The sequence below is a fragment of the Haliaeetus albicilla genome, chromosome 23 (assembly GCF_947461875.1).
Source record: "Haliaeetus albicilla chromosome 23, bHalAlb1.1, whole genome shotgun sequence".
Lineage (NCBI taxonomy): Eukaryota > Metazoa > Chordata > Aves > Accipitriformes > Accipitridae > Haliaeetus > Haliaeetus albicilla.
Genome location: NC_091505.1, coordinates 25589748 through 25615257, shown reverse-complemented (window position 1 = coordinate 25615257; position 25510 = coordinate 25589748). Strand labels below are relative to the sequence as shown.

Below are 25510 nucleotides of genomic sequence, written 5' to 3'. Positions count from 1 at the left end.
GGAAGCTGGAAAAAACATGCCTGTTCCTGCCAAAAGTCGCTGCTTTGCCAGTAACTGGCCTCTGTTTCTAATGCTGCTACTGCAAATGGTTGGTGTGTTGAATTAGGGCTCCTGCTGCCTTCTAACCCATGGGCTTCTCCTTGGCCTGACCCTGGGGAGGTCTTCCTCTGCTTCTGACCTTGCTGTCTGCAGCCACAGCGCTGACTCTGATGCGTTCAGCGTCATAACTTCCCTTGAGCTGGAATAGCTGTGCAAGGGTGTGTGAGCTCATATCCCTGTAAATCCCTTGGAAGGCTGGGAAGTACTTTGTTAATTAACAAAACTGAAGAAGAGAGTCATTTTAACCATCTCCGAGAAGTGTTTCCTATTGCTTACAAGCAAAGGTCTGGGTTTCAGGACTATCCTTCGGCTACGGACCAGTCCCGTTCTCTCTGTGCATCCTCAGATCATTCCTCTGCTGTGATGTGAAAAAGCTCTTTGGCCGTGTCCCACGAGGCTTTGCTTGCTTCAGCTCCTCAGAAAATGCCTTGTTATACTTAAAGGGCCACGTTTTAGACTTTGTCTGGGTTGTGGGTAGGCATGTCCGTGGAAAGGGGCTCAGGGCTGGCTGGCTGGCAGAGGTGACTGTGCTGGCTTCTCTGGTGGGTGACAGAGAGATGGGACCAAGCCAGGTAAGCAGAGTCTGCCATTCCCGTGGTTTGTCTTCCATTGGGATTCAGCATCTTGACTGTCAGGCCAGCATATGAGTCTATAACATTGCTTGAGGCCAGCTTTTGCATCCTGTTTTGTAATATTCCCTGACATTCCCCACATTCCTGGCAAGGAGACTTCTGTATTTTTTTGAAATGTTCCTTTGTCTCTTTGCGAAACTGTGACATCCTTTAAAGCCACTTCTCAAAAAGTCCGTTGGCCTACTCTCTCCAGCAGCTCCTGTTCACTTCATAAAGAAAAGGAAGCCTTGAGCTTCGACTCCAGCCCCAGCACCGTCTCCTTCCAGTGGGGAGAAAGGGGAAAAAAGGAGAGAGGAAGGGCTGTGGACTCCTGTTTGACTCAGGTGACCTCCATAAACCTCAGGTCCGTGCTGTCTGGTTCCACCCTTGTCCTAAGGTTTCACTCTGACCTCCATGTCTTTGTGATGATTATGGGGTCATTAGCTGTGCTTTCATCGCTGCTGAAGCCCGCCTGGACAGCGTGGTCTGGAGGAGAACTTTGGAGAAGGCAGAAGCCACCAGAGTGGTCCTTGGGTCGGTGTCCTGCCTGTAGCGCTGGCCTCTTCTGTCTTGCCTACCAAGGGGTAAGGAAGCAAGCTGAGGGGTGAGTGGGATGTTTTGCAATGCTGTATCCCTTGATAGGGGATGAGAGAGCCATTGTGTTTCCCACTGGGAATCAGAAACAAGGTGAGAAAGAAATAACCTGGTGTTGAAGCCTACGGTGTGACCTAGTAGACTTGAATTAATCCAGCCTGTTACCAGCTGCATCAGGATATGTCTGGTAAACATGTCAGCTGTCCTTCGGTCACCGTACAGCCAGACTTCAGAGAGACCAGGAGAAGACCAGCTGGAGAAGGAGAAGCATGAGCTAACAAGCCAACCCGCAGGTCCCCATGCCAGGTGTTCTCTCCTGGGGCTGTGGCCCCCTTCCCTCGCTTCTCCGGGCAGCACTCCCCCGGACACACAGGGAGCCCCTTGGATAGGCTGTGCCAGCTCCCCCTTTCTCCCACGGGCGAAGGGGACAGTGGCACTGGGACCTTCTCTGTGCTCCAGAAGGAGCTGTAGGTGCAGGGACCCTCTTAGCCTCCTCTCCTGGGCAGTGTTTCAGTTCGCTCCGGACGAGGGGACGCCTGGCTGCCTCTCCCATCGCTTTGGAGCCAGCAAAGGCTCTCTCCTCCCTTCTCTCCCACCTACAGATGTTGGCTGACTAGAGACCCGGGAGGCAGCTGCTGCTCTTTCGCTGCAGCTGGAAATTACGGTCTGGTTTCCTTCTGTGGCGCCACGGTAGCATTAATGACGGGAAGGACCGGCCAGGGACAGTGGTGGAAGAGGCTTTTCCTGAGGAGAATTGGACCCAAATCCCCTTGTAGAGGGGGAGGCCGTTGCAGCGGGTAGGACGCGTGTGCGGCACCCGCCTGTGCCTCCCTGCACACCTCGCCCCGGCTGGGACCCGGTCCCAGTGCTGGTGTGAGTGTGGGTGGCACGTGTCTCCCGCGGAGAGCCGACCTTGGCCACCACCATCCCGCATCTCCAGCGTGCACCTGCAGCATCAGCTGGGTTTGGTGTCTGCTGTCATGTGTGCGCAGAAAGCTCTTTTTCACTGTAAAATATGGTTATTACTGGTAATCGGTTGGCTAAGTCCGCTGCTGGCTATTAGCAGTACTCTCTTTGCAAGGGGAGTGCTTGCTTTCAGTCCCAAGAGGATCAAAACCTCTTGGTTCAGGGATTTCATTAACCTGCTATGTCAAAATAGCTTTATGGGATCCCTGAGCAGCTTTAGCAGAGTGCGTGTTGTGAGCTGGACCGGGCAGCAGCCAAGGCACCCTCCGTTAAAGCAGCTGAAGGGCAGCAGCCCTGCTGTCTCTGAGGCCCGGTACTTCCCTGCATCGCTGGGATGTGAGATCACATTTGGAAGCGGCTTTTGACTCCTCCCGTGTTGGTGGAAATTTTACACATGGCCGCTGGTGACTTGGATGGCCACTGAGACGCCTCCCCATCTGCAAGGCGATCGCTGTTGTCAGCTGGACGCCCTCACTGTCACGTGTGCGGGTGTTTTCATCCCGCTCCTTTCCAAGGTTTGTCACAGATGTATTTACCAGCCTGCTCCTCTCAACTGTCCCCTTCTGCGCTTTGGACCTAGGATCTCCCCTGCCAGGTCCTGCTCAACCGAGGGGATCTCACAGCTCGTTCTGTAAACTATTTATGCCAAAAGCACCGACTTGGGGAAGTTCAGTTGCAGAGAATGTGCTTTTCATTACGGAGACTAATCCCATGTCAACCAGAGCTTCTCACTTGGACTGCGCTGTTTCCCTCAGCTTTGGTCTGCCTAAAAAAGTTAGGCAAGTCCTTCCTGCCTGCACGGAGGGAAGAAGCACTCCCAGGGCAAGGCGAAGCACTGATGGCTTGAGCGCAGACCGTGAATCTGTAGAAAATTAGGCAATTAAGTCTAGATATCTTGGATAGCAGGTGCTCCTGTTCTTGTCTCTGAACCATCTTCTTCCAAAGCTTTTAGTCCTCTTCGGTATCTTGAGAGACTGGGAAATTTGTGATGGATCAGTCTTTGCTTTCAGCTTTCCCAGCCCTCCCGGCTCCGGCACACGGGAAGGGCTGCGTTCACACGCACTGCCCTGCCTGGCTGCGAGCGGCTGGCAGCTCCCGCGCTTTGCAAACAGCCGACCGAGAGAAGTCCTCAGCAGAGGTTTACGGTCAGTGGTTTGATGAGTTGATGTCTGATGGGGTGGGAAACGGGGTTTTGGTGGTCTCCATCGCTCTCCTCCCTCCCGGCTTATGGCAGAGCAGTGTCGGCCGGTCCCGCTCCCAGAGCCCGGTGTCAGCAAAATGCAGCCCTGCGGGAAGCGTCACGCTTGAGCATTATCTCGGTACCTAATTTTTCCAGTTGCAATGGAAAGCTGCAGCCCACCTGGCTGGAACGGGCATTCCGTGCCCGGCCGTGGCCAGGACAGGCCACCTCGGTGTCCCTGCTCCGGGGCATCTCGTGGAACGCCCCCGGCCGCGGGAACGGCTGCTCTGGGGGCAGCGAGCCCGTCCCGCTGCTCAGGCAGGGCTTACGGAGAGCTGGAAACAGTTAAGCAGCGTGCCTGCGTGCATGTGCGCTCTCGCTCGGGCTTTCTCGCGCGCTCCCCGCCTGCTCCCACCCCCGCTGTTTGAACAGTTCAGCCCTTTGCACGGCCGGGGATGTCCTGTTCGCTTCTAACGAGAAATTAGACAGCTGCCTGGGCAGACAGGGTCAATGAGGGCTGATTTTATTAGCTTGGTACCGTCAGCCTGCATGGAAAAATCGGAGATCTCCAGTTGACTGCCTGCGGGAAGGTCTTTGGCCAGGAGTGCTTTCGCCTCCAGTGGATGGTCCTGGGGTGGCTGAGGTGGGGGATCAAGGAGGCCAGTGGTCATGCTGATATTTTTTTCTGCATTTAATCCACGGTTTCCAATGAACAAAGACAGGATTAACAGCTTCTGCCATGGTGAGTCTGCTCGTGTCCCAGCTTTGTATTTGTATTAGGAGGTTTCAGCCAGCAAACATGGTTTTGGGGGGGGGACGGGAAAGTCTGTAAAATGACCTTTTTTCTTCTGAGAGATGTCTTGAAAACAGTGTTTCCTTTGCAGCAAGTCAGTTTGCTTTGGCTTTTATGCAGCAGGGTGAGGGCAGGGTTAGGAGGTGTAATTTGGTTTATTGTTAAGCTTTTTTTTTTTTTTTTTCTTGAAAAACAGACCAGGTTTTCCTTTACATTTTTTTTTTTTTTTTCCTTGAAATGATCTGTACCTTCTGCCCTTACAGAATTGTGCCTGCCTGGAGAGGTGCTGCAGTTAGGCGTGTTGTGAGCCCTGAACCCCCGATGAAATAAGGCACCAGTATTGAGGGTGCGGCTGTGCGTGATAGGAAGGAGAGGGGAAATGGATGCGACAAAGCGCAGGCTGGTTTCAGCCACACTGTGTGTGGCTTTTCTTTCAACCCCTCCGCTCCCTGCCTAAGATGCAGTAGGTGCAATAGATCTGCAGCCTTTTTAATATTTGGGCTTAGTTCTCACGGAGTCAACCAAGCTGGTGAAAGCGCGGTGGCCACGCGGCATGCCGGCTCCTCCTAACCTTCAGTTGTTTCCTGAGCCCAAGCCAAAATCCCTTTCCGGGAGCCTGACCCCCACCTCCTGCCAGGCAGCGAAGGTGGCCGGGGCGGCAGCCGGCGTTGGCCGGGACTGCGGTGGTGGCAGTTCCAGCCATGCCGCGGGATGTGGCATCGTCTGCTGACGCTGATTTACTTAAAAGCAGTTTTAAGCGAGAGGAAAGGAGGGGACGGGGAGAGGGGAGAGGGCTCCAGGGCTGCGAAGGGTGAGCTGCAGGGTGGGGAGGGAAGTGCCCCCCCAGGAGCCGCTGGCAGCTGAGCCGTGAGTGATGCCCGGGCGATGCTGGTGGGTGCTGGGCGCAGTAAAAGGGGCTGTGGCTTCTTACCGAGCCTTTAATGCTCCAGATGGAGAGATCCCGTGGGCAGGGTGAAAGTCCTGCCCCAGTGTACACAGACCTGCGTTCACCTGAGAGATGTTACTTGGCTGCTTTTCAAAACTTAGGTTTTGGGGGTTTTTTTTGGGTTTTTTTGTTTTTTTGTTTTTTTTTTTTATTTTACACCTCGATTTGTAGTTTTCTTTGGAAGGGCTGCAGGGAGATGTCCCTGTCGGGGAGGAGACTGCAGTGCAGACCGGCAGGGCCATTCTGTAACTGAACCTCAAGCGTGCTGTTTGCAGGCTGAGGGATGGTATTGTGGTCATCTGCACGTGCAGGACTTTGTGGTGTTAAAAACCTGAATTTTGCAGAGATCTTTCTGATGTGGGACGGGATTTTCAGAAGTTTAGCGATTAGCGTGTGCAGGCATCTGTGCAGAAGTGCTGAGTGCCTTTGCTTGTGCAGATCCCCGTGGACCAGCCACAGCAGCAGATGTGGGGACCGCTTGGTAGATGGAGTCTGGCCACAGCAAAAGCCAGCGGGCTGCTGGTCAAGGGCACACTGCGGCAGGAGCGGGGATGGCTTCGGACTCAGGCTTTGGAGTCTGCAGTAGGGGATTGGTGAGGCAGAAAAAGGAGGCAGATTATTGCACAGAGCTGGAGAGATACTTGATTCTGGCTAATTTTTGTATTGCAGCCTTTAAAAAGGGAAGAAAACCCTAAAGCAACCCTTTGTGCCTCTGCTGAGAAATTAGTGCCCATTTCTTCCTGCGAGGATGCGTTTCTGTACTGGGGCTGTGGCAATGCCTGGCCATTGCTTGGGTGGCCACTGGACCGGTGTGACACCTCTGGCTCTGGCCTCACCATCCCCAGGGGCTTGCAGAACTCCCACCAAAGGCCATAGGAGCCTGTGCATTCCTCAGCTGGGAACTGGATGGGTTTGTAATTCTGTACGACAAAGCTGCGGAAAGACCACGAGGGAATGCTGCTCCATGGGATTCCTCTGGTAACACACACTAGTGTTTATTCTAAATAAATACATAGAAGTAGGAGGGAATTCCCTCACGTGTTAAGCAAGTAATTATTTTTTAATGCCTGGGTTTAAAAGTAGGAGCTGAGGATCTCTCCTAAGCAAGTAGTGCAGGAGAGAAACTGCAGCAGGTGGCATTGACTGGAGATGTGAATGTGCATCAGCTGCAGATGCTGCGTTAGGGAGCTGAGAGCACTCTGCAAAGGTGGGAGCTGCTGCCGATTCTGGCTTTTTAGCAAAACTACTGTTGTTTTCCTTTGCCTTGACCTTCCTTGGCCTTCGGTGATGGCTTGTGTTGGGTCTCGCACTGCATGCGGTATAAGTGCTGTGGAGAAAGCAGCAGCGGGATGCAGCTCTCTGGACTTCGACCTCAGAGCGTGCTGGAGGCGAGGGTAGGCTATGGGTGCGTCATTTTGTCAGTGCTGGGTCTAACGCTCTTCCAAGCAGCTGAAAAATGGACTCTTGTTGTTGTCCACCTAAAGAAATGCATGATGCGATTCCTCCTTATCAGGGAGGTGCAGTTTTGGCCAGTACCTACGGCGGCTGATGGATGCTGTGCCCCGGCACTACCAAAGCGGTCAGGTGGGGAGCTCTGGCACCGCTGGCTGCCCTTGGAGGGACAGCGTCAGTTAGTCCAAACAAAGTGCATGTGAGATCCACGGGATGATCAACAGGAAAACAACAGTGCAGTTTTAGAAAGGGTGGGATACAGGATGGGAAGACATATTAATTTTCTTCAGCATCTGAGCAGCTGTTTTCGTCTTGCTTCTCTTCTGGGTTTCCAATAGCAGAAATGAGAGCACTCAGCCACCACAAGCCACCTGAACAGTAGAAATGCGTATACGTATGCCAACATATATCCAGTGCTCTTTGTGTACATAGTAATTGCGTTTGGATGGGGCAAGCTGCCCTTTCCCTGTGAGTGGTTGCTTGCTGGCTGCAGGCACAGGGCTGTTGGAGCATGAATGTGTGGAAGGGGGAACACAGGTGGACCTGCAAAGCTCTACCTTTTCATTCCACAGTTGGGTGCCCTCTTTTCCTTTCAGCTATTTGGGGTTGTACTGGGGTGTCTTGGTGCTCTTTGCTTGGTAAAGGGTAGTGACCTGCAGACAGACCCTGCTGCTGCAGTGCGGTCACTCTTACCAGCATCACTCGTTCCCTCTGGGTGCTTCAGCCATGCAAGCACCTTCTTTCTAATTCTTATTTTCGCTGGGAAGCTTCTCCCTGTCCCCTGCACACGGATGTGCACTTGTATAGATACAGGCAGCTCAGCAGAGTGACTAACAGCCTGAAACCCAGGAAGGGAGTAACGTAGTGGGTGCCCAAGAGAAGACGGAAAGCTTTCAAGCCAAGTCTAGATCCGGGCAGAGGTGAGCCGTCGGCCGTGCTGGCGCTGATGGACCTTCTTGGGGTGGTGCACAGGGCGGGCTGGAGCCGGAGGCTCTCTCTCCCCTGAGCTTGCTTTGCCATTGCCGCCTTCAGACGTGGAAACTGAGGTTCCTGCTGGGCTCCCTCCTCCTGCGCAAGGGGGGGCTTGCTGCTGCGCTCCCCGGGGTGCAGGAGGGGACGGGTTCCTGCCCTGTCTGTTGTTCCTGTGGGGTCAGAGCAGCTGCAAAAATGCAGGTGGAGGAGGCAAGGAGGACGGATCAGGGTCTTCACCTTCCTGGCCCTTTGTTTCTGTTCCTATCGGTGCCCTTTCCATCCCCTTGTTCCCACCAGACATCTGCTCTGCAGCTGCAGCACTCAAATGCAGGTCGTTTAACCCCTGAGCTACCGCAGCACTTGTGCTCCCAGGAACAGTCTGAAGCCGAGGGCCAGGAGGAGGTGTCCTGAGGTGGCCAAAGGTGCTGCAAGACTCTGAGGAGCAGAAATGCCTGTGGGGAGCAGGCATCTAGGATGTCCTGTGGGCCACCCCTGTAGTGAATGCCTCACCTGGCTTGCACACAGATCTGTCTTTGTCCAGTCTGCCATGCTGCGTGTCACCTAAAACCACGGAGAGGAGCAGCCACCAGCTCCAGGGGACTGGCCGCGTCCTCCTTCCTCCTGCCCACGAGCGAGGGGCAGGGAGCAGTGCTGCCTTGCAAAGGAAAGCTGGGGGAGCCCTGGCTCGGTCCGTCTCTGCCACCCCACTGCGTCCTGCAGCCACGTCCAGCGGACGGCGTGTCCAGCCCAGCTGGTTTCTTCCCTCCAGCAGCTGGTGTACCCCATGCCTCCTGAGCATGGATGTTGGTCGTTTGTCCCTGCCTTGTTGGGTCTAAAACAGCACCCCAAGAGAGGAAGAGACCCTTCGCTGCTGCAGAAGATGAACATTGGCTTCTCTGGAGGTGGCTGTTAGGCTTTGTTGTCCCAGAGGAGTGAATACTGAAAGGAGCGGAGAAGTTTTCTCCCCTTTCTAAAGTAAAAAGGTAACAAAAGTGTTTGCATTTTGCAAAGGTATGATGAAGCCTTATTCGTTTGGGGCTGATGTGGCTACGTCAGTGCTATCTTGCAATCTTTTTACACACAGCAAAGGCTGCAAACCTTTAAATTTAAATTGCTCAACGTAATGTTTGTGGAAGTGGTGGTGTTCCCTGTGCAGCTTGGATGCAGCTCTTGTCTCGGGTGCCAGCCTGCAAGGGGAGAAGCTGGTTTTTTGGCTGGGCATGGTGCAGAGCCAAGCTCTAGCATTGCCCTGGACTTCCTCATGGCTGTGGTCTTACAGTCGCATTTCTGCACTGCAGAGCACAAGGTTTGCTTTGGGTTCAAAGGGCTATGTTTTAACTTTCTTTAGAACAGAATAAAACAGACATGAGACTACGGTTAGGCTCGTTTGCAGGAGAGGAAACCAAAGCTGTCACATCCAGTTGATAACAGTGGTTACATGCAACCCTGGAGCTGAGCCGAGATGTGAGCGGGGCAGAGATAAGGTGGGGGGAGCGCTCCGGGGGTGGCTGCTGCAGTGCTGCCTGGGGCAGGCTCCGGGCAAACCCCGCACGGAGCCACCTCTGCCCAGGGCTGGGGGGCATCCGCGGAGTGGAGCCTGTTTTGTTACCTGGAAACTTTGCTTTGACAATAGAGTAGTGGTTTGTCCGGCGTCCCAGGGCCCTTCCTTCCTCTCCGCTGCCCTAACTGAGGAGCTGCTGCCCAGCTGCGGTTTCCAGCCTTGCTGCCAGCCAGGGCACAGGGCGCTGGGCAGGGTGGCTGTGAGCATCTGCCGAAGCCGGGTACTGCCCAGGGGCGATGGGGAAGGAAGGGACGCCACCCAGCCGGCGGCTGGAGGGCAGCTGGGAGCAGAGGAGCTTGGGGTGACGTTTGAGGGTGGTACACGGGGGATCCAGAAACCCAGCGGCTGCCATCTCCTTGCCATGGGGCAGGGAGGTGGCCAGAGAGCTTCTTGCCCAGGTTGTACCAGCTGGTGCTCCGGTACCGACACCCACACAGACACCGGACGGCAACTTCTGTACTACCTCTAGGATAGTTTTTACCCTCCGATTTTCCCCATGTTCATGTTAGACCATGCAGCGGCTGTCTGGGACATGAACAGGATGGTGGTGGGCTCTGGTACCCACCGGTGCCCCTGCCATGCCATCACCCCCCTGCACGGTGCCATCCCCCGGGGAGCGATGCCCTTGGGAGCAGACAGGGCATTTTGAGGCTGGAGGTGTTGGAGGCATTTGAACAATTCCTCATTGGTGACGTAGCGAGGAGCAGTTCCCAAAACTTGTGAGACCTATTTACTGCATGAAGGTTAATTATGGAAACCCGCTGCATCTGGGAGAGCGTCCAGCCGTGTTTCTCATTCCTATCTGTGTGCCCTGTCCATGCTGGCGGCTTTGAAATCTCTGCGGTTTGCTGGATGGTGCTGGGAACTGGCCGGGCTGGAAGCAGATAACTGGTATTTATCGGTGCTGAGTGCCAAACCACGCATGGACAGGGGATGCCCATGGCTGCGTAAAACTCAGCATGCCTCTCCTGCTCTGAAAGCCCAGGTCGGCGTGGGCAATGAGCCCTGCCATGAGCTGTGAGTGCAGCCCCGGCAGAGTGTGGGAGGCAGCGTGGGGGCTTACTTCGGGCACCTCGTCTAAGCACGCTGAAAGGGGAGAAGTGCCTTCAGTCAGCATGGAGGGGTCTGGATTTGGCCCTCGGATGTGTTTGAGTGATGCCCTGTTCAGAGAGGTGACACTGATTCCTGTGAGCACAGCACTGGGCATTGCAGGCAGAGTTAAGTCTTCTTTCACTGGCAATGCCCTGGCCCCAGCACCTTCAGCAGCAGTAGGATACGTATTTCCCATGGGAAACTGTTGTTTCAGCTCCTTGCTTTTTCAAGCAGTGAAGGCACATACCCCTGGTTTGGGAGATGTGTCAGGATTTTCTGTCATTTCTTTAAAAAGTAGGCAAGTACTTCTGTTTGCAGACTGGGAAGGGAAGCTGGGCTCCACTTCTGCATAGTCACTGTTGTAGGCAACAGTTTATTTTAAGGCAGGATGGAAAGAAAACACACCAAAAAGGAAAGAAAAAAGAGTGTTGCCCCTGCTAGTGCTGGAGTGTGACAGCCGGAGGCTCTGGGCTCCCACCCGCATCTGCCGGGCAGCTGGTTTCATGGCTTTCCATTAGGTAACGTATGGGCAATTTTATGATGTGGTTTTCTCTTCACACACTAATTGGCTGTGTGGGACTTTTTATGAGGAATTTGGAAACTTGCTGTGAGAAGCTGGGATCCTGGGGTGTGACTTCTCGTTTTTTATTTTTGATTTTTAAAGCGAAAGTGCAGAGCCGGGGTTCTGGGAAGTGGCTTTCCTGCCTGTAATTACGTTTGCCTCCGGTGTTCCAGCTCGCTTGTTTTAGAGCTTTTATTGCATCTCCCGGGCTTTTCCCCATCCGTGCCTCTTCCAGGTCAGGGGTGGGGTAGCTGTAGCCCCAAAAGCACTCGAGGGAGAGATGTCAGGCTCCAAATATCCCATGACCAGGAGCCGTTCCTGTCAGAGCCACCGTAGACCTGGCACAGATCTCAGTGCTCGCTTGCTGGTGGGTTACATCCAGGGAAGTGCCATGGTGCAGTGACTGTGCAGGAAGATGACTGGGGGAATTTTGTTCCTTTTTCCATTTTCATGTTGGTTTTCATCCTTTTCTTCCACTTTCACTAGCAAAATGAGAGCCTCTTCTCTTCATTTTTGCTTTCCACCCCTTGCCCTGGTGTGCTGGGGGGGTCTGGGTTCCCAGTCTGTGTGGGGGGACGCCCACCCGCAGAGCCCTCCATCCCTGCATCACTTTGCAGCAGCCGAGCTGGTGGAGCTGCCCCCACCGGACCCGCTCGGGGTGTTTCTGATGGACCACGGTGGCACTTGGGCCACAGCGTGTGCCCTTTGTTGGGTACAAGAGATGGGGAGAGTGGCTGTGGATGCCTTTTCCTTGGGAAAAGCCCTCCAGCCTCAGCAGCTGCCGGAGAAGGGCAGAGGCTTTGACTGGAGGGGATTCTCTGGTGGCTCGTAAGGGCTGTGCACCACTGGGAGCATTTTCCAGCGAGTGTGTTGGTGCTGGTTTCCCCGCATGGGGCTGTCTATGTGCTTACTGAGGGTTCATCTCAAGTGGAGAGCTTCCTCTGAAGCAGGAGACGTGACGGGGCCGCTCATCTACCTTCCCTGTCTGCATTCGTGAACCTGGTTAGCAGCTTTGTGTGTGTGCGCGTCTTCGCTCCTCTGTCAGATGTGGGTGAAGGTGGCCGGCAGGTTGGTGGTGGTGCCGACGGCTGCGGTGATGCAGACATGCAGATGGAGAAGGCTTGCGCAAGTCTTCTTAGGAAACCCAGCTGAAAATACCAGGAACCCGCCAGCCCCTCTTCCCCTGCCGCAGACCCCAGGGGGAAGCGATGCCGTCTTTTGTGTCTCATCTTCATCTGCTGCTCGTTCCTCGGTGGGGAGCTGAGCACCCCGGTGTGTGGCTGGCACGCGTGACTCCGGCTCTGCGGCAGCGGGTGCCCATGTGCCGGGTGTGTTTGGGCTCCTCCAAGGTTGGGTTTGGCATGTGGTGGGAAGACAGCTTTGTGAGATTTATCCTCTTGTTTCTTAGGGAAGCGCAGGTTCTGTGCGTGTTTATGTGCCTGTCTGCCGGTGTCTGCCTGCCTGCTCCTCCCGCAATACAATTCGAATGGGATCATTTCCGCCACATTTAAACTACAGATTGCAAAGATATTAAGTTGCTACAAGCTTGTGAAAATCATTTGCTGAGCAGAGGAGGCAACGAGACCCTCTTCCTGGCCCTGCTGAGGGGTGGGTGTAGTGTGTGACGAGCCTTTATTAGATGTCACAGAATCTGCATGTCTGGAGATGCAGCCCTATTGGAAACCTGTCTCCATTGCTGCTGCTCGTGGCTGTTCTGCTCGGCTCGAGGCAGCGGTGGGTCTCCAGGCAGCATCCCCAGGGGCTTGGACTGGATTTCCAGCAGAAGCTGCAGGCAGGCACTTGTGCTGCCGGCTCTCCGGTACGGGCTTTGGGACCCCCGTCACCTTACCCTGGCAGTGAAGCTCCTGGGGAGGTGGTGGGGAGGGCTGGTGGCACGTGTTGCGATGGGTGACCCCATGCACACCGTCCGGCCGTGGCCCTGGTGCTGTCACCGCAGCCGTGCCCCCGCGGGCAGTTCACCACCCGCTCGTGTGTTCGGCAGGAGCGTTCGCCTGCCCGTCCTTTCCTGCGCTTCCCTGGGAAAGCATGTCTGTGGGAAGGGAGGAAGCTGGCTGCCGGCTCTGTCTGGGACACGAACACTTGGAAACCTTTTCCGTGCCAGCGCTTTGACGCCTGGGGTGGGCAGAGCCCCCCTGCCCTTGGTGGGCTTGCTCCCCGCTGCGTGGGGCTCCGGGCAGGGTTGCAGGACTCACCGCAGCAGGCGATGCCTGGGACCTGGCTCCAAAACGGGGCGAGAAGAGGTACGGTTGCCCTGTCCCCCTGCCTCCCCACCAGCCCCTGTGCCGGGAGGAGGCTGCGAAGAGGAAGGAAATGTCGTGCTCTGACTCCTCGTTTCCACCGGGGCGATGGGCGGCCAAGCTCAGTCCTGCGCGGGAGCATCCTGCTGCAGGCTGCAGCCCTGGCCCCCAGCTGCTCCCCAGCCCGGCGGGGTGGCCACAGCCACGCTGGGTGTCCCCCGGCTCCTGCGCGTTCCCCGGCTGGCGGAGCGGTGCCGATCGGCACCCCGGCCATGCTCTTCTACCAGTTCAGCCCCTCCGCCGTCAAGGGTAAGCTCGGCACGCGGCTCTGCTCCTGGCTGCCCTTCCCTCCGGTGTCCTCTCTGGGGGGAGATGCTGGAGCCATCCCTCCCTGGGGGCGGTGGGGGGTCCGGACGTTGTGGGGCGATAGCGGGTTGGGAGGTTGGTGTTTCTGTTCTTGGCTGGGGGCACCCTGAACCGCGGCCTCTGGCTGTCATGGCCCCATGGCCAGCGATGGAGGAGCAGAGCAGGAGGGGGGTCTGGCAGGTCCATTGGCCAGGGGGCTGTGGGAGATGCCCATCCTTGGACCCTGCCTGCCCTGCCGATGCGGGAGGGATCTGCTCTCCGGAGCTGTCACGACCAAGTACCGCTCACATGGACCATGAGTCTTGGTCCCCTCCCTGCTGGACAGTCGCAGCCGTGGGGCACCTTCCCCTGCGGAGGTGCCGGGGCGCACGGGAGGAATGCAGTCTCTGCAGGGACCGGGCTGACCCAGTTGAGCTCCAGGGCTGAGGTCTCTGCTGGGGTTACTGGGTTTGAGCTCTGTCGAGGGCAGGAGGGGTCAGCCCGAGAGTTTGGACCCAGATGCAGATGCTAATTCCAAAACTTCTTCCCAAAACTTCTGAAGTATTTGGGTCCAGGGTTTTGGCTTGGGCCCGTCCCTAACTGAACTGCTTGTTTTGAGCTTTTTTTTTTTTTTCCCCCCTGCTGTAGCTTTGTAATTGGAAATGCAGCCAGAGTTCTCGGCTGAGGCTGTTGATGGATGGTGATGAAATTGGAGTGTTTCACTGCAATCTGCTCTGGGTGGATTCGGTGTCAGTCCAGTCTGAGCTGGGTGGTGCCTTCCAGAGGGACGGGCGAGACCCTGAAATTGCCATTGCATTTTCTACACTTGAGGTCAAATGTTTGTCACCCTTGGCAGTATAAATCTCAGCAGACCGATGGACTGCTGACACTGGGCAGCAGCTTGCTTTGGCTGTGTGAGCTTTGGGCTGTTTTTCCTCAAGTTCTGTAGATTTGAGAAATTTCCCAGAAAATAGTGCTGGTTGTTGGATGGGCTCATCCAGGCGATAGCTGAACCACGTGTGAGGGATGGGAACCGGCCAGGCAGGGGGGTGTAGAAAACCATCAGGGTTTTGGTGCCTGCCAGAATGAACGCCAGCTTGAAAGAAGAGGTGTGGTGATCCGGGGTGGTGGGAAGGAGGAAGGAGGAGGAAAGGTTTCTTTGGCAGGCTTTTCTGGAGGATGTTTGCACAAGTGACCGTGTGTAAGCTTTGATGAGCTCTGAACTAATTATTAAAAATAAAGATCTTCCTCTCTTGGCTGGCAAAGTACTGTATTTGGTTTGGTGGGTTCAGAAATGAAATGGTTCATCAGGAGGTTAAGATTGCGCCTCGTGGCCTTATCACTCCTGTGTTATCTCCTCCTCTTTGCCTTGTGCTAGTGGAGAGCCTAAAGCCGAGCAGTTTCTGCTCCCTTGGGCAAAGAGCCCCCTCTGTGCATGGGCATCGCTGCCCACCAGCACACCCCTGGGCTCCCTGGCTCCCTTCCTGCAGCTGGTCTTTTCCTCCGCTTTGCGCACTTGAAACACGGGCTCGGGTGCTGTGGGAGCTGGCAGGGAGTGGGCTGCCGCTGCGGGGAGCATCGCTGCTGCCGGGTGGGATGCTCAGGCTGGTTCTTTGCTTTCTTTCAGAAATCGAAGCCAAGAAAGCTTGTGACTGGCTGCGAGCGGCGGGATTCCCTCAGTATGCCCAGCTTTACGAAGGTGAGAGCTGCCTCCTCCCGCTGATCCCAGTCCCTGCTCTGTATGTGGTCTTGTATCCTGTATCTCAACCAAATACCAAGGGGGGCTACAGGGAGAGCTCACAAAGCTCCGGGAAGAGGACGGAGAGGATTGTTTACTAATTACATGATCATGTGTTAAAACTTTAAGCCCTCAGACTTGGCCGTGGCCAGAGACCCAGCCATGCTGTTAACTTTTCTGCATTCCTGAACTTTTCCCCTTCAGGCAGGGCTGTGAGGAGTCCCCGGGGCGGCTGCTCAGGCCAAGGGCAGGCAGGCTTTGGAGAGCCATCGGCTCTTTAGGAGCTCAGTGAGTGTTTGCAGTGGGTGGGAGTGCAGAGGCAGCCAAAGTAGGTAACGCGTAGAGTGAGCAATTCCTCCCTCCCTCCCTCCCTGCTGACACGTCCTGCAGCTCCTGCCCTGCCCCAATACGCTATTTGGCAGCAAGGTCTGCGCTTTCTGAGCATGCAGCAAGCCGTGCCCGGAGCAGACCGGGTCCTTGTGCCGCATGGCTCCCGGGCCATTGGGGATGGGCAGACCCCCCCAATGGACCCGCTCCCACCTCCTCTGCCGTGCACCCACGGGCGGTTTGCAGGGTGGCTCTGGTGGTGGGTCTCACCTCCAGCTCAGCTGTGTTTACTTCAAACCCGTGGCAGGACCGCTGGTCCCTGCCGGGGGGGCCAGTGCCGAAGAGCGGTGGCTGCAGCCGGCCCCGGCTGGCTGGGACAATAGCGGGAAGCCGGGTCTCCGGCAGGCTGCGGCGATGGCTATTGTTCGGCTGGGCACTTCCACTGCCCCCGGCAACACGTGCGCGGGAGCCACGCTCTTGCCCCCCGGGTGATGGCTTTACAGGCTGCCTGTTTGCCTCTGGTTTCTATTTTAGGGGGCAGGCTCCTTGCACGGCCACGTGCAAGGACTGGCCGGATTCCTGCAGGGGAGACCCAGCCCCAGGTGTTGGCCCCCAGTAGTCTTACAGCCCCGGGGCGGTGAGGAGCGGGTGCTGGGTGCTGGAGTCTATGAATAAACTGACCCTTTTTCCAGCCTCTCTGAGCAAAACTTTCCACATCCTCTGAGCGTTTCATTCTGTTTTTCTCCCCAGCTGGCAGGGCTCAGTGTCCCCTTGGTAATTGCACTCGATAGCTTCATTAACAGCTGGGCTTAGACACTTGTGGTTAATGGTCCAGGTCCTACATACCTGATCCCAGCAGAGCTGTTTTCAAGGGCACAGAGATGAGCAGGGAACTGGATGGAGGCCCTTGGGCACCTCACCACCCTCACCTAACTTACCTGGAAAGAGCACTGCCCAAAGACCTTGGGTGTATACCGCCTCGGAGTGTTCCTCCAGCTACTGCCCTGACACCATGAGCGTATCTGCCTGCGGAGACCTGACCCATGGCCTTTGAGGCATGGAGAGGATTGAACGAGATGCTAGATCTACTGTACCACCATACTGGTACAGTTTTCTTGCCTGTGGGCGACCTCTTAGCAGCTCCTAGCTCTCCCTTGGGGACCTGAGAGGCTTTCTTGGCCCTGGGAGATCCGTGGGAGAAGGGAGTCATTGATGAGTGATCAATGCGTGTGTAATGTATTGCCTCACGGGGCACCAAGATGTCTCTTGGGCAGTGGCAGGGAGGTGGCCGCTCTCCAAAAACCACCACGAGGTGCCGAGGGGTCCCTATCCCCCTGAAGTGCGTGCAGACGGCAGCCTGGGCTCCAGATGTGCTCAGCTGGGAGCAGAGCTGTGCAGGGTACCTGCGTGGGTGTGTGAAAGCACCACGAAGGGCTGGTGTTTATTTCTGAATCAGCTCACATCACCGAGTGCTAAAGCCAGCCCAACACCCCAGCCTAGCAGGAGCCTTTCCCATGGGCTTTAACTATCCTGGGCACACCAAGGTCCCCGGTGCAGTGACTGGATTGTTTGTCCTGCAAGGGGGAAGCTGTCTGAGGAGGAGGTGAAGCGAGGGGTATCTGCTGCACGACACTGATCCCCTCCCAGCATCTGGGCTGCTGCAAGCCCTCCCACTCCCAGCCCAGTGGGGCTTGTTTCCACCCTTCTCCTCTGCTCGACTCATCCCTCCCACCTCTGCACTTGGCTTGTGCTCACTGCCATGGCATCAGGGCATCCCCTGACCCTCCATGCCAGCCCGCTCTGTGTCTTGCTCTTGCCCTTTGCTGGCTGCCTCCTGGAGCTGTGGGCAAAAAGTGGTGCCTCGGGAAGAACCGCTGCCAGGCGCCTGGGTCAAGTCCTGCCTGCAGAGGGCTGCCTCCCAGCCAGCTCGGCAGGACCGTCCCTCTCCGTAGGTTCCCCTCCCGCAGCCATGGCTGTCACGGGCGGCAGCTCCCGGTGGCAATGCGATGCCCTAGCCATCCCGGCTTCTTCCGACTTGTACTCATGGCCTAGAAGCCTCCCACGCCTTTCCCCTCTGCTGCTCTCCCACTTCCCCACCTCTCCATCCTCGACATCTCTCCTCCTCTTGCTCCTCGCAGCATCTCCCTCCTCCCACGCTCACCACTGGCCCTTGCGCCTGATAGAGCGGCTGGCTCAGAAACCACCGCTGATTTTCCTCTCGCTTTCCTCCCCAGACTCGTTGTTCCCTCTCGACATCAGCGCTGTGAAGAAGGACCACAGCTTCCTGGACCAGGACTCCCTCAAATCCCTGTGCAGGTAACGCTCCCTTGCAGCCCTCCGTGGCTGCAGGCAGCAGAGCCAGCGTGAGGACGTGCCCCGAGTGAGGGCTCAGGGCAGCTGCCTGTGGTCTTGGGGCCGATGGGGTGGTGGGTGCTGCGGGGGTCCCTGCCTTGCACCTCGGCTGTGGCTCAGAGCCCACTCGGGCGCTGTTGCTCCCTCTGCAGTGAGGGGTTTGGGATGCATTAGTCTTTTGAGTCGGAAAGCGTTGCTGGCTGTTGGGTGGTGCCAGGGAAACACTGGTTTTGCTTTGAAAATCCAGAGCTCCTGGAGAACAGAAGCATTTCCCTGGAATAATTCTCCTCTTTGTGTGACTTTCGGGCTGCATTTTAATTTCACGCTTGTGTACCTCTGGCCTGTAGAGCTCGATTAGAAATGGATTAGTCAGAGCTGAACTGTCAAACTGAGCAGAGGTGCAAAGAGAGACCCGGTTCTGCTGTCCCCGCAGCCCAGGCTCTCCCCTTCCACCGCCGGCTGCCCTGCGTGGCTGCTCGCCAGCTGTGGTCCCCAGGGGAGGGAGCTGTGTCTGCCCAGGGTGCGTTTTATGTTGCTTTATTTTGCAAGGATGCTTCATAACATCTCTGAGAACAAAACAGAGTTTGGAAACCATGTCTTTGCATCAGAGTGAAGGGGTCTTGCTTGGTTGTTGGTGTAAGGCAGATCCAGGTCAAAGTCCCCGTGGACGAAATTGCGTCCACGGACAGAGTTTCACTCGGTCGTGAGGCACATGCTGCCTGCGAAAGAGAGAAAACACGCAGCGAGGGATTTGCTGAGCAGCATGGTGCAGTGTGAGGGGCTCTGTGGAAGTTGCACGCTGTGAATTAGCGCTTTGCGCGGGTCATTAGAAGCTGCGGGTGCTCACGGCAGGGGTTTGGGTGCTGTCGGTTTGCACCGTGATTTGCTTTGCGCAGGTGAAGTCTGCGCTGGTGGGTCCCCCCTCTTCCCTGGAACAACTGCTCCGTCGGCTGCTCTGACCAAGGATCTCTGCGTTCACAAGTGCTCGCTGGCTTCGTGTGACGTTAGTCATCCCGCTGCCTGGCAACGCGGCCCTGCCGTACATTTTCCACCAGGACACGCTACTCCTTGCAGCAGCAGGGCTGAAAATAGCTCCGGGAGGTGCTGCTGGGTGTGTTGCTGCAGGGGAGACAGCCTGTGTTTCGGGGAGAAGAACTCTCCCAGTGCTGCTGGTGTGAGCAAGAGCTAACACCCAAAAGGAGGGACCTCCCCCACCCCAGCATCTGTCCCTCCGGACAGTCTGTCTGTCCGGACGGGCTGCGTGTCGCCTGGCGCTGCGGGTGACTCAGCCCTGCCTTGGCTGTCGGGCCACATCCTCGCGCCTGTGCCCCCGCGCTGACTCCGCGCCGAGGAACGAGCGCTTGCCTCTTGCCGTCCCTCCCACGCACGCTGCTGCCGAACAGAGCAGAGAAGGGATGGAAAAGGTTCTGTTACTCACTTGTTTTCCCAACAGAGAGGCTGCTGTGCCGGGCAGGAGGGGATCCCCTGTGCCGCTTCCCAGGTGCCCGGTGATCTCCTGGTTTTCCCTCCCAGTAGTAGCAGTGAGGTGGGAGGTGACGAGAGGTCTCTGACCCTCCTGCCCTGTCTGAGCTTTTGGGTCCTTTTGTCATTGCCTGGCTGGTTGCAGGAGCTTCTGATATTGTTATACTCTAATAACCCAGAGCAGGTCATCCCTGCCCAGTGTGGCTGGGTGGGCCATGCAGGGCAGGAATGTTCCCGGCCCCCCAAGCTGTCTCTGGGGTCCCTGAGGTGGCCCCATGCAGCATCTGCCTAATTTAAAGGTCTAGAAGGACACTAGAAAATGCAGCTCTTCCAAGAAAATGAATCCCCTGGATGTGTTCTCTTCCCTCCTAGCACACATGTGCTCCCATCTTGCTCCCTCTGCCACACTTCACGCATTTAATCCTGCTGCAGGACCACAGTCTCAGTCGGGGGATTTCAGTGGGTTTGCAAGAGGGCCATTAGTCAAATTTTTGGTGATATGTCCCTGAGGTTTGTTTTTTGGCTGTGCAGACATGGTACTTGCACGCTGGAACAAAAGTGCTTGTAGTAGCGTTCATGAAGGTGCTAATTAAAGTGAATTAACTGGAGATTCATTCACTTGTGTAAAGAAAAAAACCCCAGGGCTTGAAGCTGTAGCCCAGAGAAAGGTGAAGGTCTCGGCTGGGGGCCAGCCCTGCCCCAAGGGTCCCTGGCAGCCGTGCTCGAGGGAACAGCTCTCCCCAAGCCCTGGCATTTGCCCTCGGACATAGCAGAAACGCCCCTGGCAGCCCTTGGGGCCGGGATGCTCCCCTGCAGGCAGCAGGGTGGGGGGCACAGCTGCCCCCCACAGCCATTGGTAGGGCCAGCTCACGGCCAAGGCAAACCCTCAGCAGACGGAGGGAGCCGGGATGCCCGGCAAACGCCGCCTGAGAGGTGGCTGGCAGCCACATGGCCCCAGCATCCTTTGATGCTGCGGTCGCGGGAGAGCAAACGTGGGGTGCTGGGGTGGCTGCAGGCATTTAGGCACGGCTGGGACGTCCCGGTGCCTGCGCAGAGGGAGCGGAGTGCCGCTCCGATGGCTACGCTTGCAAAATCCTCGCTGGTGCACGACCGAGGGCATCACGCCTTTGCTGCGATGCTGAAGGTTCGTGTGACTGGGTGCCTGGGCAGGGGGCAGAGGTGCGGGGTGCCCGCAGAGCTCTGCGGGCAGGGGTGCAGCTTGGGGGGCTGCACTCCCCTGGGAGCAGGATTGGAGCTGTGCCGAGCTCCGCGTGTCCCTCTGATCCCTGGAGCCACAGCTGCTGGGTGACAGGTGATGGCGCACAACAAGGGCTCTGAGACAGAAATGGGGAAAAAAAAAAAAAAGAAAAAGCAAGCACTGCCGCCTCAGCAGGGGCCAGGACTGGGGTAAAGCCTCTCTTATTTTCTTGCAGGAGGCTGATGACCCTGAACGCATGTGCCTCCATGAAGCTGGAAGTTCACTTTCAGCGTAAACAGGTACGTCCTGGGCGTTCAAGGGCAGGCGAGGGGCTGAGGGGCGCGGGGGAATGTGTGTGTCCTGCTGGGGCAGCAGCAGCTCTGTGTTCAGTAATAACACTGGCCTGCTCCAGAACTGCCCCAGGGCACGCAGCAGCACCCAGCACTGCTGTCTGTTTGTTTCACCATCTCCCAGGACAGACACGGCCCCAGAGGTGCCCGGCTGAATTAGCGGGCGCCTGTGTTTGCCCTGAGCCCCTGCACCTCTCCGAGGCTCTGGCAGCAGCAGTCAAAATGCAGGAGTTGTTACGCCCATGCTGGCACAGCCATGGTGGTCTGCGCAGGGCTGTGTGCCTGCAACCTGCTGCATCACCCTTGGGGTCTCTGCTGAGCCCAGCTCTGAGACCCCCCGGCAGCACGTCTCCGTGAGGAAGCCTGACCCCAGAGGGACGGGTGGAACCAGCCTGTGTGGCACAAACAATTAATATTGGCATGTTAATAACAGAAACTTTTATATTTCCATTAATGAATAATACATTTAAAATGCACACCAGCTTGGTGTTTAGCATATGGAAATCATTACTGCGTGTATCTCCGCTTGTTCTGACTGCCCTTATTTTGGCTTGGGGAGGGATGCCGCCCTACATCCCTCGCTGCGCTGCCGTGTGTGGCCGGGGGTTTGCGGGGAAGCTCCGCAGGATTGTCCTGACTGCCTGTGAGCTATCCAGAGATAGCCTGGAAGCAGCACCTTCCCTTCCCCGGTGCAGTATGGCCCTCAGGCATGGCTAAGTGATGCCTGGTGGCTCCTGGAGCCCTCTGCTGCTGAAGGGGATCAGAGCTGGTTTAAGGGGGTGTGCACGCCGCTTTCTTCCCTGCTTGCGGCCATGCTGGTGGCTGTGCCCTCCTCTGGGGTGGTTGTCCTGGGGGAGCGGGGTGAGGGGCCACGCCGACCCTCCGTGGCTCCAACCAACTGATCGTCCCCTGTTTTCAACCACCCACAGAATGAAGACTCCGAGGAGGAAGACCTGTGTGCCATCAGCAACCGGTGGGCTTTTCAGAGGGACAGCAAGAGGTGGTCCCGGGTGGGGTCGGTCGACGTCCTCTCCCAGGGCTCTGAGGTCCTGAGCTCCACCATGCGGCTGGCGTCCAGCCATGAAAGCGTCCTCACGGACCTCAGCACCAACCCAGAGGCCGCGTCCCTGCACAGCACGGGCAGCACGGGCGGCACGCTGGGCATCGGGGCCGCGCCGCCTGATCCCCCGTCCCCCATCTGTGCTGCCACCGCCACCATCGCCGCCTCCAGCCGCAGCTTGAGTGAGCGCTCCTTGCCAGAGCAGCCCTCGAGCCGCGGCGAGGGCTCCAAGGAGAAGCCGAAGAAGCGACGGTCTCGCAGCTTCCTGAAGAGGATCGAGTCCCTCCGAAGGAAGGACAAAGAGAAAGCCAGCCCAGACGAGAAGGTGACCCCACACGGCAGCATCGCAGCCACACCAGGATGGGGCTCCCTGAAGAGTAACAGGGACCTTGCAGCCACCAAGGGCAACCCCTCTAAAAGAGGGATATCCGCCTCTTTCCATGGCAAAAAACACTTCTTCTCGGTATCGTACAGGACTAACCGCCTGCTAGGCTCAGGTGGGAGCAAGGTGAGCTCTAACCCAAAACGCAGCGGAGTCTACCTGGAGGACTATGAAACGGCCGTCACAGCCGGCAGCGACTGGGCTGCTGGAGAATGCCAGCACCGGCAGGCACGCCAGGGGGACTGCTTGGTCTACATCCCCCGGGACCACAAGCCGGGCACCTTCCCCAAATCCCTCTCCATCGAGAGCTTGTGTCCCTTGGGCAGCAGCTCCCTGACCCACTGGAAATCGGGGAACGTGCCCGTCGGGCTGGTGGGAGGCGGCGGGGGTGGCAGCAGCAGCAGCGTGGAGGGCTCGTCCTCCCCGCGGGGCTTTGCCTGCCGCCCCCGGCGGGGCTCCTGCAGCTCCCTGGGCAGCCGGGTCAGTGTGTATGACAACGTGCCGGAGTTCGGCAGCAGCGAGGATTTCTGCAAGGACGGGGAGGTGACCTACGAGAACCTCGACGACATACTGCAGCACATGTGGGGGCTGCAGCAGAAGGTGGAGCTCTGGTATAAAGCCATCTCCCCTGACCTGGCTGGGGAGGAGGGGGGCGAGGAAGAAGAGGAGGAGGAGGAGGAGTCGGACTCGGGAGGGGAACCCTCCAACCTGCACTTTGAAGAGCGGTCCATGTCGGATGTCGGCACCTCTGCTAGCGACTTTGACAGCACGGGCAACTCCCTCAATGAGGCCGAAGAGACCGAGATGCGGGAGCGCCGGGACTCGGGGGTGGGAGCATCGCTCACCAGGCCCTGCAGGTAAGCTGGGGCTGCGTCGTCCTCGCCTCCATCGTGCCTGGGAAGGGCTCTGTCCTGGAGCTGCCAGCGTGCTGCCGGCCAGGGGACCACCACAAACCCGTTCCCCCATCCCATGGGTGCTTCCACAGCTTCCACAGCCCATGGCTCAGGGGGAGCAGCGCCGGAGGCATTGCTGGGGGGGTGCTGGCCGGTGCCCTGCGAGCCCTGGGTTGATGATCGCCCTGTCCCTTGTGGCAGAAGCGGGGTGGAGGAAGGGAGATGCTGATGGACCAGCACCGTGGTGTGGTGCGGTGGGGTGCAGCACAGGTCGGTGGTGCGCTCTGGCGGCTGCAAGCCACCACTGCCAGCCCTGCTGCTTGTGTACAGGCTGCAACCTCTCTGCCTGCACGGACCCGTAATTAAATGGTTTTTCATTTACTAATAACAGGTCTAAATGAAGGAGGCACTTGCTTCCAGTGTGCTAGTGCTCCCTTGTGCTTTCCTTAAGAAAACTCTGGCTGCTGCTGAATTCTGTGATTTTTCTAGCTCCTGCTAGGCTGATGCTGGAGGGTGATGTGCCTGCAGGCAGGCATGGAGGGGTAAAGAGGAGTGGGGTTTTTGTTAGCTGGGAATGTCCCTTCTGGGCTTGGGGATGCACCAGAGCAGCTGGGCAGGAGCCTTCCCGGAGCAGCATGGACTTGGGCAGGGTTTTAGCAGGCTCCCAAGAGAGCACTACCTCATTGGGGTGCCTTTTGTTCTTGAGAAAGCGGGTGTTGGAGATGTCCCCTTTGCCGTGGCATTGCTCTGCCTGGTGGTCCTGCAGGCATGTGACACCCTGAGCATCTGAGCTCTCCCCAGGTCTCCTGGCAGGGCTGTAGCCCAGCACAGCCCTTGGGTGGTGGGGCAGGCGTGCAGTGAGCCTGAAGTGCAAGTGGAGATGATGCTGGTTGTTTCAGGGGAACCTGGTGGGGGACCAGTCCTTTCAGGCAAGAGAAAGCATCTCTCGTACTCTCCCTGGCACCGTCTTGCAGTGGGTTTGTGAGCACCCAGGGCAAGGAAGCAGCACTCATGGCACTGGGGCTGGTGTTGGGATTGCTAGGCTCACCCCAGTTGCTTCTGTGCCTGCACCTTCCCCCAAAGCAGTGGGTGCCATGGAGCAGGGAAAGGCCATTCCCTGGCATTGCCAGCTCTCACCGCCAGCCTTTCCCCGCAGAAAGCTGCGTTGGCACAGTTTCCAGAACTCGCACCGGCCCAGCCTGAACTCTGCCTCCCTGGAGATCAACCGCCAGTCCTCTGCCCAACTCAACCTGCTCCAGAAGTGCTCCCTGCTCCGTCTCACGGCCATCATGGAGAAGTACTCTGTGCCCCACAAGCAAGCCTGGACGTGGTGAGCTGGTGGGAAGGGGGATCTGGGATGGTGCTCCCGTGGTGGGCGTAGGCTGCAGCTCTGTGCTGTGCCAGGCACTGCCTCCCAGCTCATGTCCTGCAGCCGGGGATGAAGATGGTGGAGAGGGAGGGGAAAAAGCTGAAACAAAAGCTGGTTTTGCTCTGCGTGGCTGTGGGCATCCTTGCAAGCGTGAGCTGGGGGCTGACGCCTGGGCTCCCCCAGCATCATCTGTGTCCAGGAGGGCTGCAGGCATTTGTGGAGCATTAAAAATACTGCAGCAAAGGAAGAGAGCAGTGGTTTCCTTTTGTAGCCAGGTATTAAAGAATTTTGGCTTAATAAAAGGTGCTGCAGTTCCTGCTCGAAAGCTGCCTTGCTTATATTTAAAACATGGCAGAAGTGTGTGCATGTGTGTTACCTGGTGTCCTGCTCCCCTCTGCGAGGTGGTGTTGAGGGAGCCGTCCGCTGCACTGACATCTGTCTGTCTCACCCCACAGGACTGTGCCCAAGTTCATGAAGCGGAGTAAAGTCCCCGACTACAGGGACAAGATGGTCTTCGGGGTGCCTCCCATCATCAATGTGAAGCGGACGGGGCAGCCCCTGCCCCAGAGCATCCAGCAGGCAATGCGCTACATCCGCAGCCAGTGTCTGGACCAGGTGATGCTGCGACCGCTGGCCGTGGCTTTGGGGCAGCTCCGAACCTGCTGCTGTGCAGCAGCACTGTGATTTGGGGAAAAAAAGCCCGAGCTTGCAGGGGTTTTTGTTCACTTGTCGTGGCGCTTGGCTGTGGTGAAGCAGGAGGGCTCTGTAGGAGCTCCATACCCACCTGTGTCTCCTTGGCCGTCCCTCACTCAGGGTTTTCCTCTGGGTTGCAGGGGAGTGAGGGCTTTTGGGAAGTGGCTTCCTTGCCTGTCCTGTGAGAGTGCTCCCAGAGACCTGCCAGGTCGGTGCCCGCTCTGCGCTCGAGCAC

General features: G+C 57.3%; 1 protein-coding gene across 9 annotated transcripts in view; it reads left to right on the top strand.

The window, feature by feature from the left end:
- The window catches only part of STARD8 (StAR related lipid transfer domain containing 8), a 78936-nt gene that overhangs the window by 49803 nt on the left and 3623 nt on the right, over nt 1-25510 (top strand). For 6 of the 9 annotated variants that reach the window (XM_069811628.1, XM_069811627.1, XM_069811631.1 and 3 more), the window contains 6 exons: nt 15059-15130; nt 17731-17812; nt 20764-20827; nt 21808-23177; nt 24370-24543; nt 25038-25197. In XM_069811628.1, the coding sequence (XP_069667729.1) occupies nt 15059-15130; nt 17731-17812; nt 20764-20827; nt 21808-23177; nt 24370-24543; nt 25038-25197 (1922 nt within the window). Of the gene's footprint in view, nt 1-2849; nt 3416-3858; nt 4193-13248; nt 13396-15058; nt 15131-17730; nt 17813-20763; nt 20828-21807; nt 23178-24369; nt 24544-25037; nt 25198-25510 lie in introns of those variants that run through there. The other 3 variants (XM_069811630.1, XM_069811632.1, XM_069811629.1) reach the window with 3 other exon arrangements.